At 40.0% G+C, this 17,340-nt stretch overlaps 1 protein-coding gene across 2 annotated transcripts in view; it reads left to right on the top strand.

Annotated features, from left to right (window-relative positions):
* The window catches only part of ENTR1 (endosome associated trafficking regulator 1), a 347,727-nt gene that overhangs the window by 204,556 nt on the left and 125,831 nt on the right, over positions 1-17,340 (top strand). For both annotated transcript variants that reach the window (XM_044057869.1, XM_044057868.1), the window contains exon 5: positions 131-242. In XM_044057869.1, the coding sequence (XP_043913804.1) occupies positions 131-242 (112 nt within the window). The remainder of the gene's footprint in view (positions 1-130; positions 243-17,340) is intronic.

The following is a 17,340-nucleotide window of genomic DNA, read 5'->3' as shown; positions in this document are numbered from 1 at the left end:
TAACTGAAAAGTAGTTGAGATATACTTGTGAAAAAAAGTTGAAAATAAGGGAATTGGTGAAATATTAAAATTGACTTTTAAATGCAGTATAAAATAAAGGTCTAAACGTGAATTGTACTTTACTGTTTAGAATAAAAAGCTTGGAAGAAGAATTGGAAAAACGAAAAATCACAGAGGAAACAGAAACTCAAGCTTTAGAGTCCATGGTCCAGCAAGTTGAACAGAATCTACAGCTTATGACGGTAATTCATTGTGAATGCTGTCTTTTTAAAATGCTGTTTGAGTGCATTCTGAAAGTTTATTCATTTTGTTTGTGTTACCTGGGTTTCATTTTTATTGTCGTGTTTCAGCAGTCAGCCAGTAATTTAGACTCCTGCATAGCAGATGGAATGTTTGAAGGATATGTTAGATCTGAAAGATGTTTTAAGTATGTTAAAGTTTTTTTCCCAAAACTCTATTGAAAGAGCGCAGTGCCAGATTCAACAAAGACTAAATAAATATGCAGAATTTTGAGAAAGCAGCAGCTAGTGGCAACAGAATATTAACATCTGTTGCACATTAAAGGCATTGTTAATACACTAGCTTTAAGTACTTTATTCGGTTGTGGAGGCCCTAAAGGGAAAGAGACATACAGTTGTTTGAAAGAGTGCAGAGAAAATGCATAGCATTTTATAGAAGGAAATAATGTGTCGAATAGTGACTGTGGTCTTTTTGCAAAAGGACGACAAGGGAGAGAGAGAAGCATACTTCTTAACTGTGCCTGATTTTGCAGAATGTCCCTAATTTTTTGCTCTATCCATCATAACAGTTTTAATTTTCTAGTAAATCACTGGACATTAGTTTTATTCTTTTTATTGATCAGAAAATGCATATAGATGTAAAATCTGTTCTATTAACTTCTAAGTGAGAGTGATCTTTAAAAATTGTCCCTGATTTTGGATCTTTGCCCCCCCCCCCCCATTTTTTTGCCCTTCTCCAGAATTCTTTAGCCAAGAAGTTATAAAGTATTGAGAAATAGTGTAAGCACACAAAAATCAAAAGGAAATGTGGGGGTATAAAAATGAAAATAGAGAATAGTGCTGGGAAGAGGGAGCATGACTATTAGTTGATGGGGTTCTGTTGTAGTCTGGATATGAAGAAGTACTTCTCAGGAAATGTGTTAGATTGGTGAAATGAGCTCCTCAAGAGAGTTGCATAGGCTAAAACAACAGTCTTTCTAGATGGTGCGGTATATAATCATCAATGAGAGGAGAGAGAGAGAAAAGATGCGCACCCACAGCCACAGGTTTCTAGCTGCAAGCATCACATAGACTGGTTGGGCTAAAAGGTCTCCAGCTAGCTATATATATATATATATATATATATATATATATATATCTATATATATGTTACTAGTTTTGCATTTCAGCATTTATACAGTGGAACATTGGAACAGAAACCGGTTACTAAATATTCTGTTTTATATCTTTCTAAATTAATGAGTTGAAATTGTCTACATTATCTAATTGCTTGTGTGGAGAACATTTATAAAGATAATACTTAAACGGAAAGTTAAAATGTGATGTAGGACATAGATTTTTTTTTTCTTGCATGGTATATGATTAGTATATTGTTTGCATCACTCACTCACTCATTTACTTTCCTTCTGGTGAGATTTGCCATGGCAGCAGACTAAGCAGGGCAAACCAAAATTTCCTTTCTCCAGCTACAGAATCTAATCTCATTCTTAGTTTTTCTAAGGGTTTTTAAGGTACTCAAGAGATGTGAACTCTCTAGTGCATGTATTGGCAGTAGCCTAGAACCACCTCCCTGTGGGCGGTGTACAGAACACCTCCAAATAGTTTCCCATCATGACATTTCTTTAAGACGCCTGAAAAGCCTCACTTAACTCATCTCATTCTGAAGGTGCAGCATCTTTCAATTGTGGCAGTTGTGGATTGCCCATAGTTGCTTATCTATTTATCTACAAATCAATCTACTATCTTGCTGCCTCTGTCTCACTGTATATATGTCCATTTATCTATTGTTTATCAGATAAATAAACTAGTCCCAGGAACATTTTCAGCCACAATCCTTGCCACCAAGCAAATACAATATCCAGAGAAAGTATAGCAAATAAAAGGTTTACTATTTAATTAACAAAACTGCATCAGTCGACTGGTCACAATGTTGACCCGAATGCTGAATCCGTGCCATCGAAAAGGCAGCCAAGTCAAAACTGAATACATTGACATGCATAGTTCGATGTATTCGACATAGCAGGAGGTGACATCAGTCACCCATGCTATGCAGCTTAACGTACTATGACATTCCATAGTCAATGGTACGTGTATTTTACTATTTTGCTGAGGGCAAGCCCCCTGCAACCCCATGTTGGTGTTGTGCCCCCCATGCAAATTATATATACCAACAAGAGATCACACTACAGTTAGAAGATGGGTTAATTCCCTGTTCCTCACTGAACCAGTCTCCAGTCACAATGCCGAACTCAGATAATTGACCTACACTACCCATTTGCTCTAGTGTAGTCAATGTTTTCTGGTTCGGCATTCTTCCCATTGGAAAAGTGCATTTCAACCACATGCCAGTCGAGCACAGGCACCAGTTCAGTAGTAAACTCAAATAAAATACCATAGTTGTAACTAGCCCAAACGTAACATAGAAACAGTATGGTTTTAACAGAAAAAATGTAGCTGTTTAAGGACACTAAATGTGAGAGTAACATTAGGTACAGTGCTTGAAAACGTGAGAGTAACATTAGGTACAGTGCTTGAAAATGAGAATCGAAACGATTTATATGCATAAGAAATGTGAAAACAAAATAATGGAGGTGTTAAACAGGCATGTAAAGAAATGGTATGAACAAGTCAAAGACAGAGAAAAGGCAGAGAAGAAGAGTATGAAATATATAAAGTAAAGAAGGATGTAGAGATAAGGCATTATACACATTGTATACCCCAAGTGCATTCTAGAATCTTAGAGAATAAGCTCAACAGTTCTCACATAAACCTAATTTCTGCCACTTGTACCCTTGATCTTGTTCTTTCAGTTAATGCCCATAGCTCAACAAAAAAAAGTGAGGCTAGGGATATACAGAGATTGGTTCATTTAAATCTTTGTTTGAAAATACATATCACTCATCATCTACACAGATTAGTTAAACACCCAAGAGACTGTAGCTGCTGACATACTCTGCTTGGTAATCCCATCTTTTCCCTTGCCAGAGCTGGCCGTAGACCAGTTGGCCTTGTTTGGCTCAATAGGGACCCACACTAACCTTTGACAGGATCAGTAACCTTATGTAGCCCAGAAATTCTGTGGAAGTTTTTAAGTTTTATGTGGCTTTGTGGGAACGCATGAATTAACTGGGTAAGGAACTACTATAATTTAGACCAAGAGTGTGAGGTGACTGGAAGTCTGTGACGGTATATAGGGATAATATGAGATGAGAATGTATAATGGTTAGAAATTCTTCATGCTCTTTTTGGCGCTACCCCCCCCCCCCCCGTCTTCCCACAACCATTAAGCACAGCCCCTCTTGCTGTAGTACTTTTTGGCATCTGATATAATCTGGTATGAGGGTAAGAACTGGGGGACTGTGAGCCACAAGATTTTCAGAAGATTTCATGTTTTAAATGAACTTATTTCTGTGTAGTAGGGTCTGCTTGGTGCTGTCTGTAGCAATTCCTAAAAATGCTGGATTGTGTGAAGTACTTAAACTTACACTGAAAATTTGATTTTAATTTCTTTCTTTATTTAAAGTTTATTAACTGAGGTACAGCACTGATCCACCTAGACCATTTTCAGGTTCCACACTGAGTAAATACAAGCAAAGAAACAAACTTTAATCAATATGATTACAACAGTAGCAATGCAAGACCAAGTATGCAGGGATGTGTAAGTCAGGATATTGTCTAGTATAAAATTAACAGAATCATAAGTATACGTGATATAAGAACTCAGGTAAAATCGAAGAGAAGAGTATCAGTGAAAATAATACACAAAGAACAAAGTATTGGCTATGTGATGTGAAGAAGAGGCATGAGTCAAATGAGTGCAAGAAGTGAAAAGGGAGAAAAGAAAGAATAAAAAATAAATAAAAATGTGCAGAGGAGAGACAAGGTGGAAGTGTGCAGGTGTCTCCCATCCAAGTTCCGGTTAAGAAAGCAGTACTGCGAGAGAGAGAAAAAAAAATACAATACATGCTAGATTTCTGGGTAATCCAGGAGTCCAGTAAATTAATTATGAATTAACATGTCTTTTGACAAAATATAGTTTAACAAATACACATGCTGTTTTATTTTTAATACAAAATAGTAGCCTGTATTCTTGATGTCTAATATGAAATTGTATTAAGCCCAGGAAATCAGTGAGTGGGGGAGAGTTGGAGTGGTAGGTGGGAGCAGTTGAATGGTCCTCCCAAAATAGTCCAAATTGGGCTTCACAATTGCTAAGGCTGGCCCTGCCCTTGCCATCATTAATTAAGTATGCCTAAGGTATTTAGACTGCAGTACTAGTATAGATTGCAGTGATATGTTCATTGATTGAACTTTTTTGGTTTAAAAAGTGCTAAGCAGTTTTCTGTATGCTTATAAAGTTGAGGACTACTTGCTTTTTGTGTAGTTATTGAAGCACAACTGTGGATACTATTTTTATGTGTAACTGTATGGTTTGTCAATCTTTTGGGACCTTTACTTGTTTTGTTTCAGGCATCTATGACTTCTCCCTTTTTCAAATAGTGATTATGGGGCAGGTGTTTTGTCACTGATCATGTGAATGTAAACATCTAGCAACATTTTTAAATACCTTTATTAAATTTACACACTGATACACATGCAGTTATAGAAAGGAAAACAAACTGTTATAAACATTTTCACTAGTTTAATGCATTATACTCAGTTTCTGTACTAAGGATTATCATTCACTCCAGCATTACATAATTGCTCAAGCCCTGCCATCCCTTCATTTTCTGTCCTCCTCCTGAACATTATTCTCCACGTTTTATTCCCAATTAATTTCTGTGTATTTTACACTTTACTTTTCTAAAGATCTCCATTTCATATATCTCTTTTATAATATTCAATATTTCAGTTATTTGTGGTTTAGATTTTGATTACCATTTTCTATTAATTGCTATTTTGGCAGCCCAAAGCATTAAATTTAGCAAGGCCTTACTAAGTCTGGGCAGTTCAAATCTTGTATCCCACCTCAAAAGAATTGTTTCTTTAGTTACAATCATTTGCTACCCCAGTACTTCTGACAAACTAGTCTCTAGGGAATTTTAAAATCTTCAGAGTGTTGCATTTCCAGAAAAATCATATTCCCAAATTCCACTCTGTTTCCCATCACACCTCCAACATTTGCCATCTACCTACAGAGAATTTCTCTGAAGTCTGTTTGGGGTGTAAAGATACTTATGGAAACATGTATTTGCAAAAAATCCTAAACCTTCTAGACTTTGTTGCATACTTGGGAGCCATACATATGTCCTTCCATTATTTATTTATTTAACATTTGTTTACCTGGAAAGTCAGACTTGGAACAAAGCCAATTTTCAGCAGAGGCCCGGGGAAAAATGCTCCAGACGCATGTCTTTGTAATGTGGGAGGAAACCGGAGTACCCATAGAAAACCCACACAATGCAGGTAGGGCATGCTGACTCTACACAGAAGGCACTCCAGCTGAGAATTGAACCAAAGAACCTCTTGCTATGAGGTGACAATGCTACCGCTGCACCAGTGCACCGTCCACTTCCTCTGATTGATTATTATAATTATCATGCATTATTTTATATGCCCTACTAATTATTCCATTTTAATAGCAACTTCTGTTCTAGATTCAACTAAAAACTCTACCAGAGCAGGTGTCTCACTTAAGATTCCAGTATCCCTTTCTGTTTGTCTATACTTTGATATCAGTCTGTGATAGGGAAGGCAGTCTGCAGCCCTGTATGGTAGTTCTTCTCTGTAGACATTTGCATCCAAAACCTTATACCCTCTTTATTTCTTGACCCCCCCCACCCCCGTTTTATCATCATGCCTTCCACTTTGATTTGTAACCTGTTTGTGTTATGTATATAAGCCTTAACTGCATAGCCCTAAGATATCTCTTCAGATCTGGTATTCATAAACCAGCTTGTCGTGTTGGGGAGAAAATGCATTCAACTTTCTTAATTATGATCCACAACTTCTCCACTAATTGATAAAGATACACCTGACCCTGAGTATAAAACTAATCAGAATCATATTTATTGGCCAAGTATGCACATATACTAGGAATATGACTCCAGTTTCATTTTCTCTCCAAGGATGAATTACATAAACGACATATATACAACAATTAAGAACAAGACAAAAAAGTAAATATACATATACATACAAGGTGCAAAGTGCAACTCAGTGCAAGAAATACTGAAATAAACTGTGAAAGAAACTAGTATTAACAATATGTAAACAATACTGCAGAATCCTCGGAGTCCTGGGAAAAAGAATGCCCTGACCTAATAAGCCGAGTTAACCATTTATGAACTTCATGGCCTTTGGAAAAAAAACTGTTTTTATATCTGCTTGTTTTGGTGTGTATTAATCTATAACATCTGGCTGATGGTAATAGTTCAAAAAGATGGTGGCCTGGATGTGAATGGTCGGTGATGATTTTCCCTGCCCTTTTCATGACTCTGGAATAATACAGGTCCTGTAAGGAGGGCAAACTAGCACCAGTGCTATTTTCGGCAGACCTGACTATTTGATGTAACCTATTTTTGTCATGATTAGACAGAGATCCAAACCACACTTTTACGTATGTTCTGAGAACAGACTCAATGACTGCTGTATAGAACTGAATCAACAGTTCCTGTGGGAGGTTGAACTTCCTCAGCTGTCGCAGAAAGTACATTCACTGTTGTGCCTTTTTTATGATGGACCCAATACTGGTCTTCCACTTCATGTCCCAGGAGATTATAGATCACAAAAACTTGAAGGATTCCACAACTGACACAGCAGTATTAAATATAAAGAGGGAGGATGATATTGTAGTGCCACTCCTAAAGTCCACTGTCATCTCCACAGTTTTAAGAGTGTTCAGTTCCAGATTATTCTGACTACACCAAAGGGCCAGCTGCTCAACCTCCCATCTATATGCAGACTTATCAGCATTCCTGATGAGCCCAACAATAGTTGTATTGTTTGGGTATTTAATAAGTTTGACAGAGGGGTCCTTAGAGGTGCAGTCATTAGTGAAGAGGGAGAATAGCAGTGGGAAGAGCACACATCCCTGAGGGGCACCTGTATTGATTGTGCAATAGCTATATGTAAATTAATGGGACTATAGAAAAAATGTCACTGTTTGTGTCTTACTGTCCGTGTCCATAACCTAGAGTTTCTAACTTCACAGTTTTTGTGTTATCTTTTGTTTGGTCTCTTCTCGCATATCCTTAGCTGCTGTAATAGAATCATTTTAACCCATACAGCCAAATACTTAATCTTTTCATGTCTTCATACATATGGGTATTGCTTAACCAATTCATATGTGGGTATATAGTTTACCACTGTAGCTTTTGTTTTATCTTCAGTTATCTTATATCCTAAAAACTGTCTCAAAATGTATGTCCTTTTCTGGATTTATGAAATGCAAAGTAATGTCATCTGTGAATACAGCTAACTTATCTTGATTACCATACCAGTCATATGCTTAAATTTGCAAGGCCCTTATTTTCTTTGCCAGGGCCTCAAAATATAAAGCAAATAACAAAGGCAAAGAGGACCCTACAGTCTGGTTCCTCTATTTAAACATATCTTATTGAAGAGGAATCCTCCCACCTTAATTCTTGCCTCTGACCCTTCTTGTATCTTCCTAATTAACCATGTTATTGTATTAGGGAACACAAATACCTTATTCCTAAAATTCCAGCTGACTTTATCAGATGTTTTTTCTTCATCAAGACCTGCAACAATATCAACAATTTCTTAACAGTGTGCCTCTCTCTGAATCATAATTGTTCAATTTATGTCAAATGTTTGCCTCTCTGCCACAAAAAACATTGATCCATTTCTATCAACTTTGGCAACACCTTTACCATTCTGTTAGCTAGTATAGACATAAACACTTTATAATTATAGTTTTAAATTGAATTTGGTGTATTTGAAGCTATCCCTGAAGAGTCTTTACCATCTTTGGGTAATACAGCCACTGCAGCTGTCTTCCAAGATGCTGGTGACTGTCCCTCCATTTAAAATATTGTGAAACACCTTCCAAAGCTTTATTGCTTTCTTCCATCCTACCTTTCAGACTTCCACCATCTGTTCCTGGAGACTTCCCTCTTGATTGATTGTACATCATCCCTTTTATCTCACCCCTCCATCTCTTATTAATTTGTGAACCTCATCTTCCTTTAAACTTGGCATAATTAAGTCTTCCATACACATTTCCATGTGTGCCTTTTTTGGTTCTCTATTCCTCTGCTTTATACAGTTTATCATAGAATTTCTGAAATATCTCTGATACCTCTATATGAACTCTGGTTAGTTTTCTTGTCACAGGCTCCCTAAGTTTGGCAACACTTCTTTCTGCTTTCTTTTGCCTTTGCCATTGTGTCAAGATTTGTTGTCATCTGGAGTTAAAAATGTTTGCAGTACCAGTGATTCTCTATATTAGGTAAACATATTCTGCTGTCCAGAGAGTAAGATAATGGAGCTGCTTCAGAATGAGCTGTAGGAATTTATAGGGGAGAGGGGGAAGTCCCAGAGCCATCTGTGTGAAATTGCTCCTACAAGTGGAACATGACAGTCTCAGGGTGCTATATATCTGCAACATACCTCTCAACTTTACAGATTTTCGCAGACCGTCCAGAATTTTGCCTCATATTTTTGGCCCGTTTTTCATAAAATTGTTTTTTTCTGGCAAATTAGTGGCAAAGCACTGAAGACTGAAGTTAGAAAATAATGGCAGACAGTTGAGTTACAGATTTTTATACCCTTCAGAAAATTCATGATAATGCAAAACCTGTTATTCTTTCAGCTTTCTAAATTTGTAGGGGCAATATTTAAAAACTGTCCCTATTTTGGGGCCTTTGTCTCACTTTTATATATGGCTTTGTCCAAATCTCTTTCTCTAAGAAGTATGATCTGCAAGGGTACTATTAAGCAGCTCAGTTAAGGTTAGTTCACTTAGCACAATCTCAAAACTATGCACAAAAATGGAAGCACTTGACATTGACGGAAGAACCTTATAATCTAAATGCACAGAGACAAGGTATTTGTGCATAGGTCCAATGTGATAATACAACAATGATCACAATGACACACATATATAAGTAATTAAACCATTTACAATGAAGGAATAAATGAAGGTGTGGAGGACAGAAGTCTCCCCAATCCCCAGATAAGGCTAGGCAAGCCAAAGACATAAGGGGAGAGGAGTTACAAAGTTGTAGAATAGACGAGCAAGAGATCCAAGATTCTGGCAACTATTGAAATGAGGGAAGATGAATATTACTTGAGAAGGTCTAAAAGAGAAGTTTGAGTTGAGAAGGCAAATTTCTGTGGTTCAAGGGACTAGTAAGTAAATGGAAAGAGTTGGAAATGAAATGAGAAATGCAGCCAAAACTGGACTTAATTACGCTAACTGTTGAAGACATTATGGATCTGAACATTGGAGGTTAATAAGTAGATTTTTTGCAGATCACTATATGATAATTAAAAAGTGGAGAAGTTAAAGAAAAAAATTGGGAGGAGAAGCTAAACAAGTACTATACTAAGGAGCATTGTCAAGAGCTTTATTAAGACCCAGGCTGGTTACCGAATCGAGGAAGTTTGAATATTCACATGGAAATACTTAAACAAATATTTAAAACTGCAAAGAAATTAAGCAAGATCTTTCCAGAAGTAGGTGACTGGGGTCCAATTTTCTGGGCTTGTCTAGAATTGAAACGGTTCAGTTACAAGCTGTAGAAGGTGTTTAAAATACTATTTGGAGATTAATTTACTTTAACATGAGATTATTTTCTGTTGGGGTTAGCTCTAATGAAGCATAATTAAGCCATTAGCAAGTTTGCTTATGTTTGTAACTAAAAATGCTGTAACAAGAAAATAGAAAACTGACAGGGCACGTAGTATCGTAGATGTATGTGAAATGATGAAACAAATTAGTTTAGAGATGAATATTGTCTTAAAAAAGACAAAGAGTAGATATGGTCTCAAGTAATTAACACAGAATGATATTAACACAGAAGGAGGTCGCATGAAGCCTTTGACAGAAATTAAACAGAAGGTGGAAGAAGTATGAGGTAACCTAAACTATGCCATTTGGTATTCGGAGATTCAGTAGTGAGAGTCCTGAAACAATGAGAGTGAATGACCAGAAATGCGGACTTACATATATTGAGATTGATGCTTCTTGTAATACTCCCTTTTCTCTGAGGTGTGGCAATCTCTGACTTGGTGTATATAAGCTGGGGAGGCTTGTTATGAATATCAGAATTACAATAGTGAACTAGCCTAAAGTCACGCAGAGGCAAGACAAATTAGCAAGAATAGGAAAAGTTTAGACATTAGCATTGAATCAAATGTCCAGAGATGGGATTACTTTCCAATAGTGATAGAAGAGGATAAAAAAAGATAGTAATATTTGATATGTAGTACTAAGGGGCTGCTGGCAAGGGAGGAGAATTACACTGGCATATAATTATATTCCACCTAAAACTGCTATAATGGAGCTTAAGAACATTCTGGGAGAAATAATCAATTTTCAGCAGGGAATATTACTTATCGAGGACCTGGAATTTGATTTGCAGCAGGGAAGATACGTCTGAGGGGGCTAGAAGGGGAAATATAATAAAGGAGGAAGATATTCGAAGAAATTTATGAAAATATTTGGAATGGAAGATTCAAATTCAGTAATAGGAGTTTGGAGTTAATTTACATATTATTCCCCAAGATGCAAAAACTGAGCTAGGCTAGGCAGAATTTACATTTCACAGGAACATGTGCATTTAATTGAAAGTTTTGATACGCATCCATTAACGATTTCAGATCACACCCCAATAAGAACTCAAATAAAAACACAGGGTAATGAAATAAAAATGAGACACTAGCACTTTCCTGCATGTCTGTTGAAAAGAGAGGAATTTAAGAAATGAGTAGTGGAAATTATTCAGGAGTTATTAGAGAAGACAGAATTTGTTTCTGAAAATATTGCTAGGGAGTGGGATACAATTAAAGTGGAGTTTAAAAATAGGGTGGAAGTAAAAGAAAGGGAGATATGGTTAAGAAGCAACAAGAATTATTTAGAGGAACTGACAAATGTTAAAGTATTTCAGAAAAGGGGGAATCTCACAGAACAAGAAGAGGAGCAATTGCAGAGTATTAAGCAGAAAATAAAGGATTGCCTTGATAATATGCATGAGTTTAGAAAGATTGCTGTTAAGCAACTGTTTTTTGATAATAATGCCGGAGCACAAAAACTTTGTGTTGTCTGAGTTGTTGCACTAAAAGTAGAAGGGGCTGTCACCAAGCTTATGGTCCCTATAACAAGGAAGATAACAAGAGATCCTGCAGAGGTACTGGAAATATTTCGGACGTTTTATGAAAGTCTGTATAAAACAGAGAAATATGTAGATCAAGAAAAGGTACAAATGGAAATTTTATGGAAGCATTAAATATGGCAAGGTTAGAGGGAGAGGAGGCTCAATTACGAATAGCTAGGACAGGAGGAGATAATATTAAAAATGGTGATGTATAACCAATCAACAGGAACGTCCCCAGGAATAGATGGTATTCTTGTGGAAGTTTGGAAGCTAGTAGGTAAGAAACTGATAAAGATGTGGAATATTTTGTGTAACAGTATTCTAAGAGGAGGAGAAGCAGCAACTTTCTGAAGAAAGTGTTGGTGGCTATAATGCCTAAAGAAGGTAATGACCCATCAGGTCCAGCTTGAAATAGGTCCATTTCAATCCTAAACCATGATTATAAAGTGTTTATGTGTATAATGGCTAAAATAATGGTAAAGGTAATGCCAAAATTGATAGACATAGATCAATGTGGTTTTGTGGAGGGGAGGCAAACATTTGACAACATTAACAGAACTCTAATGATCCAGAGAGAAGTTGAATATAAGAAAATATCACTGTTGTTGGTAGGTCTTGATACAGAGAAAGCATTTGACAGAGTAAGCTGAGAGTTTATGAGCAGGGCAATGAAAGCATTTGAATACCCTGGTAAAATTATAAGTTTGATTAGGAGGATAGATGAGGGATCGGAGGTGAAAATTAAAGTGGTTGGGTTTCTCTCTGATAATTTCTGATCTGATGTTGTTAATCTTCTTTCCATTCATCACTGATGGGTTCGGTTCCAAGCCCTCAGAACTGAATCGGTCTTTTTACCAAGCTTACGCCAGCCAAAAATCTCTCGAGCTGTTTCTACCCAGAATGCTATTCTCCCTGTTACCTCAGATCTCATTTGCCACACAGCCATAAAGCCACATTTTAGCCGAGCTCTCAGCTAAGTGGAACTTTATTTGATATTTGTTTGGAAACCTTTTGATATCTTCATTCTTTATTGAGCGAATAGTATTTCTAGTCTGTTTTCTTCTGTCAGACCTTGTATTTTCCTTCTCTTCTCTACCCATTGTTACCGTTGGTAAACTTTCAAGTACCATTATTGGTATGGCCTTTCATCCCTTACCCTTGTGGCATTCCTTCAATACCATAGCTGGTATTTTTCTTTCCTGTCTAGCCTGTTAGGATTGGTTTTAGTAAAGTGTTTCTGTTTTCTCTCTTACATATCACTGTACTGGTACAATTGTGAATTTTTTGAACAGTGTTCGACTTACTTGTTCTGACTGGTTATACTGTTGCCCTGTGGTGTCTATCAAGATGTCAGGTAAGAAAGTTACTTCAGGTTTTATGCATTGTGCTTCATGTAATGGCAAGCTACCTAATAATGATTCTCACGATGATTGTGTATACTGTTTGGGGGTGCCACCCCTTTTGGTGTAGCCTCCGTGTGACATTTGTCAGAGTTTCAGTCACTCTTAATGAGCGCAAAAATAAACTAATACTGAAAGGGTTACTTAAGTCTCCCTTTTCAGAGGCCGTTTCTACAAAGGAGGCCTCAACCCCTCCTATTAAAGACAAAAAGAGGTCCCACTTGGTTCCCTCCTCACTATCGGGTGATCAGGGTAAGCCTGTCAAATCAAAGGTCCCAAAGTTGTCTTCAGAGCATAAATCTGCCTCTATGGCTCCGTCTTCCTCGGCTCTGAGCATTTCGAAACCTTCAATGCAGGTGCCAGTTTCAGCACCGGTCCTGCCTCTGACACCGATTATAGACCTCACCATACCTATTTCGACTTCGGCACCTGTGGCCACTTAAGCTCAGGGCACACCTTCAATACCTTCATCAGTTACGATTTTGGAACAGACCATTTTGGCTCCGAGTGCCACTTTGGCACTGAGCGTTTTACCGACAAAACTGGATTTGACCCCATTACTCCCAGTCTCAAAACTTGAGATTTCGGTGCCGGCAGACCTTGCACCATGGACCCAATACTCCCCCTCTGTAGATCGGTTTCTGGGCCAGGTGTCTAGCCCATTCATTGAATGTCCTGACTCCCCATCCAGAGTATCCACTAAATCCACCAGGAGCCTGTCGGAACATGATGTGGTGCATCTTGTGGACCAGCTGTTGGTAGCCAGGGGGATACCCACACTTTCTAAGACCCATCCGCCTGCAGGACTCAGGTTGGTTTCTCCACAGACTCCGTCTTACACTCCTCCTTTGACCATTTCAGTTCCGAAGCCTTCTGCTCCGACATCCTTCTCGGAACTCATTACCTCGGCACCTATAGTGCACCTCACTCCAGCTCTGAATTTGTCCCTTTGGTCTTCAGTTCCTGCGGGACCGGTCCTTCCTCAATCTGGTGGTTGGGGGGGCGGGCGCTTCAGCCCGGGGCACGGAGCCGTGTTTCTCCTCTCTTCTATCCTCTGTGCTGATAGCCACGTCCGCACCAATCCTGCTTGAGGCTCCATCTGTGAGGGTGGGTTCTTCAGAGTGGGGTGTAACCCTGGTCCTGAGGTTGTCTTTCTCTGTTCCGGGCTCCCATCCCTCTTCGGGTGGACCTGCTTTCCGCACGATGGAGAGGATTCTCACTTTTGGAAGCACTCCTTTGATCTTAGAAACTCAGTTTTCGTCCCCTGAGCTACATCTGCCACAGACCACCCCCCCCGGGACAGCAGGGAGAGAAGCTGCAGGACAACCCTGTTCAGGGTATCCACTCTTCCGAGTCCTCCTCAGAGACCCCCACTGAGGAGCCCCCCTCAAAAGAAGACATGCAAGAGGAAGCACATGGACTCACCTGAGTCCTTAATGGAAGACACGGATTATGATGATAGTGAAGGGTCCCTCAGTCACCTCCTGAGGATGTCTCCTTCGGAGACATCCTGGAAATGCTAAAACAGAGAGGTGACTGGAAGCCCTCCAACCCTTCGTCTAAGGAGTCCGGGTTCCTACAGGTCTTTTGCACCCAGTGTTTCTACCTGTTGGGTGACTTTGCCTGCCGAGGAGCTCATCCAGCTCTTCATGCAGCGCGCTTGAAAGAGCCCTGATTCCATTGAGGCAATCCCTCAGAGACCTGACAAAATTCTTTCCCCTCCAGAGGAGAACCTGCATTGGTCCAAAGGGTTACCAGTTGATGCTGTGGTGGTGGCGGCGGCGGCCACGAAAAAGGACTTGGCTGAGGAAAGTCCCACTGTCCACCCACCAAACAGGGAGTCATGGGTAGTGGACAGACTTGAGAAGCATGTTTTTGCATCAGGGACCTTTGCTATACGGTCCCTGAACCTATTTGGCACATTTTACGAGGCTCAAGAGGGACTTGATCTCCAAGCTGTCTGGGACACATGCAGGACAGTTGTCTGATGAGGTCAGGGACAAAGTGGCCTCACAGCTCATAACCCTGGAATCGATATCCAACTCATCCATGAGGTTGCTTTCACATGCAACTGAAGGGGCGGCCAGAGCAGCGGGCTCGGGCATTGTTACTAGGCGTCATTCCTGGATTTGTGAACTCGCGGACCCCTTCAAGTCTTCCTTTTTGAATGCTCCCATCGAAGCATCATCCGTTTTTGGCTTCAAAGTGAAGGACACACTAGCCAGGTGCGAGCAAGATGGAAAGACTCTGTCTGCCACAGGCCTATAGTTTTCCAGTCCTCAATGTACCTGCTCCAGGAATCAGAGGAGTGGGAAAATGTGGCACAAAAAATGTCAGGGTCCTTTCCGTACTGCACATGGTGATACCCCATGGGCAGAGGGGGTAACAATTCTGGAAGATGCCCCTACAGAGGCCGAGGAGGTCCTCATAACCAAGGCTCCAGGGACTCCTTCTCTGGACAGCCTTACCACCACTCCCGAGGGGCAGCCCAGTTGCTTATCTCTGGAAACAGTCAGGGGTAATTTTTCTGTGCACCAAGCTGCCTGGCAATCTATTACCACCGATCGTTGGGTGCAGAGTATCATCACCAGAGGTTACACCATTCCCCTTTCTTTTCAACTAAATCTTCCAAGAAAGCTTCCCAACGTTCCACCCAGTCAAAGGGAAGCAGCAGCTTCAGAGATCATAAAGTTGTCTCAAAAAAAGAGTCATCCAACTGGTCCCACCAGACCAACGTGGATCCGGATTTTACTCAAGGTTCTTTTTGGTGCCAAAAAAGACTGGAGACCCATTTTGGATCTTAGCAGCTTAAACAAGTCTGTCACCCAAACCAAATTCCAGATGGTCACTGTTCAGTCCATTCTCTTCTTTTTGAGAGAAGGCGATTGGATGTGCTCGGTAGATCTCTGGGATGCGTATTACCACATCATGATGGACAAAACACTCCAGGAGTCTGTTTCTCTTCTGTCTAGGGGCCAGCCATTATCAATTATGTGCCCTGCCATTCGGTCTCTCTACAGCCCCCATAGTGTTCATGAAATGCATGGCAGTGGTCACAGCTCACTTGAGACTACAATGATTCCAGGTGTTTCTATATTTGGACAACTGGCTCCTCACCACCCCTACCGAGCATCTTCTGGTAACAGCCCTGCATTATACTCTCTCTTCCAAAATTGTTGGGAATAATGATACATTGGAAGAAATCAAATCTTACTCCTAAACAACAAATAGAATTAATTTGAGCAGTGTTCAATACCCAGTCCTGTCTAGTATCACTCCCAAATCACAGACTCCAGAGTGTGAGGCTCCAGCTGTGAGTGATACTCTGTCTCACAAACATTTAAGCAAGGGAAGTTCTTCAGGCCCTGGGTTCTCTGGCAGCTTCGATATCAGTAGTGCCTCTAGTGAAGCTACATATGCGGATCCTGCATTGGCTCCTTCTTTGTCAATGGTTCCCCAACTATCAACCCCTCTATTACCAGATTCGAGTAACCAACTCCTGCAAACAGGACCTCCTTTGGTGGATGAGGCCAGACACAGAACTTTGGAGTCACCCATTTCAATCCCCTCAGCCCAGAGCCATTGTGACCATGGATGCTTCCATGATCGGGTGGGGGGGCCATTTCCAGGGGAAGACCATCCACAGCACATCGTCCGCCTCAGAGGCCCACCTGCATATCAGTGTTCTGGAACTAAGAGCACTGCTGTTAGCACTGCAGGCCTTTCATTCAGCTCTCCCTTCCGGGATAATAGCAATTCAGTCAAACAATATGTCAGTGGTCTGGTATATCAACAAGCAAGGAGGAACCAAGTCCTACCCCCTGTGTTGAGAAGCCATGAGAATTTGGCAGTGGGCAATAGCCTCCAACCACTTTCTGATAGCAATGCATATCCCGGAGAGCTCCAATGTAATTGCAGACAAACTGAGCTGATGTATCCTCCTGCCTCACGAGAGGTCCCTCAACCCTGAGGTGGCAACAGAAATCTTCGTATCTGGTCTTCATTAAGACAGAGTATCACTTCAGATGAATCCATCCTTCCTTCCCAAAGTTGTTTCTGAATTCTCCATTAACCAGACTATTGACCTACCAGTGTTCTTTCCAAATTTTTCAAATAGAGGAGAGTACTGCCTTCACTTCTTGGATGTACATAGGCAACTGAGATTTTACCCAGACAGGACTAAACCTAACCGTAAGTCTGAACAGATTTTCATCTCCTTTTCTGGGCCCAGAATGGGAGATGCTGTTTCCAAGGTTACATTATCAAAATGGCTAAGGGACTGCATACGTTTCATCTATTCCCTCAGTAACAAACCTATGCCAAAAGTTAAAGCTCACTCCACTAGATCTATGGCAACATTTGTAGCTTTCCATTCCAGGGCTTCGATGGATGACATCTGCGCAGCAGCTAGTTGGGCTA

This window comes from Protopterus annectens, chromosome 16.part0, assembly GCF_019279795.1.
Source record: "Protopterus annectens isolate FY-2018-M chromosome 16.part0, PAN1.0, whole genome shotgun sequence".
NCBI classification, from domain to species: Eukaryota; Metazoa; Chordata; order Ceratodontiformes; family Protopteridae; genus Protopterus; species Protopterus annectens.
This window is presented reverse-complemented; position numbering and strand designations above follow the sequence as displayed.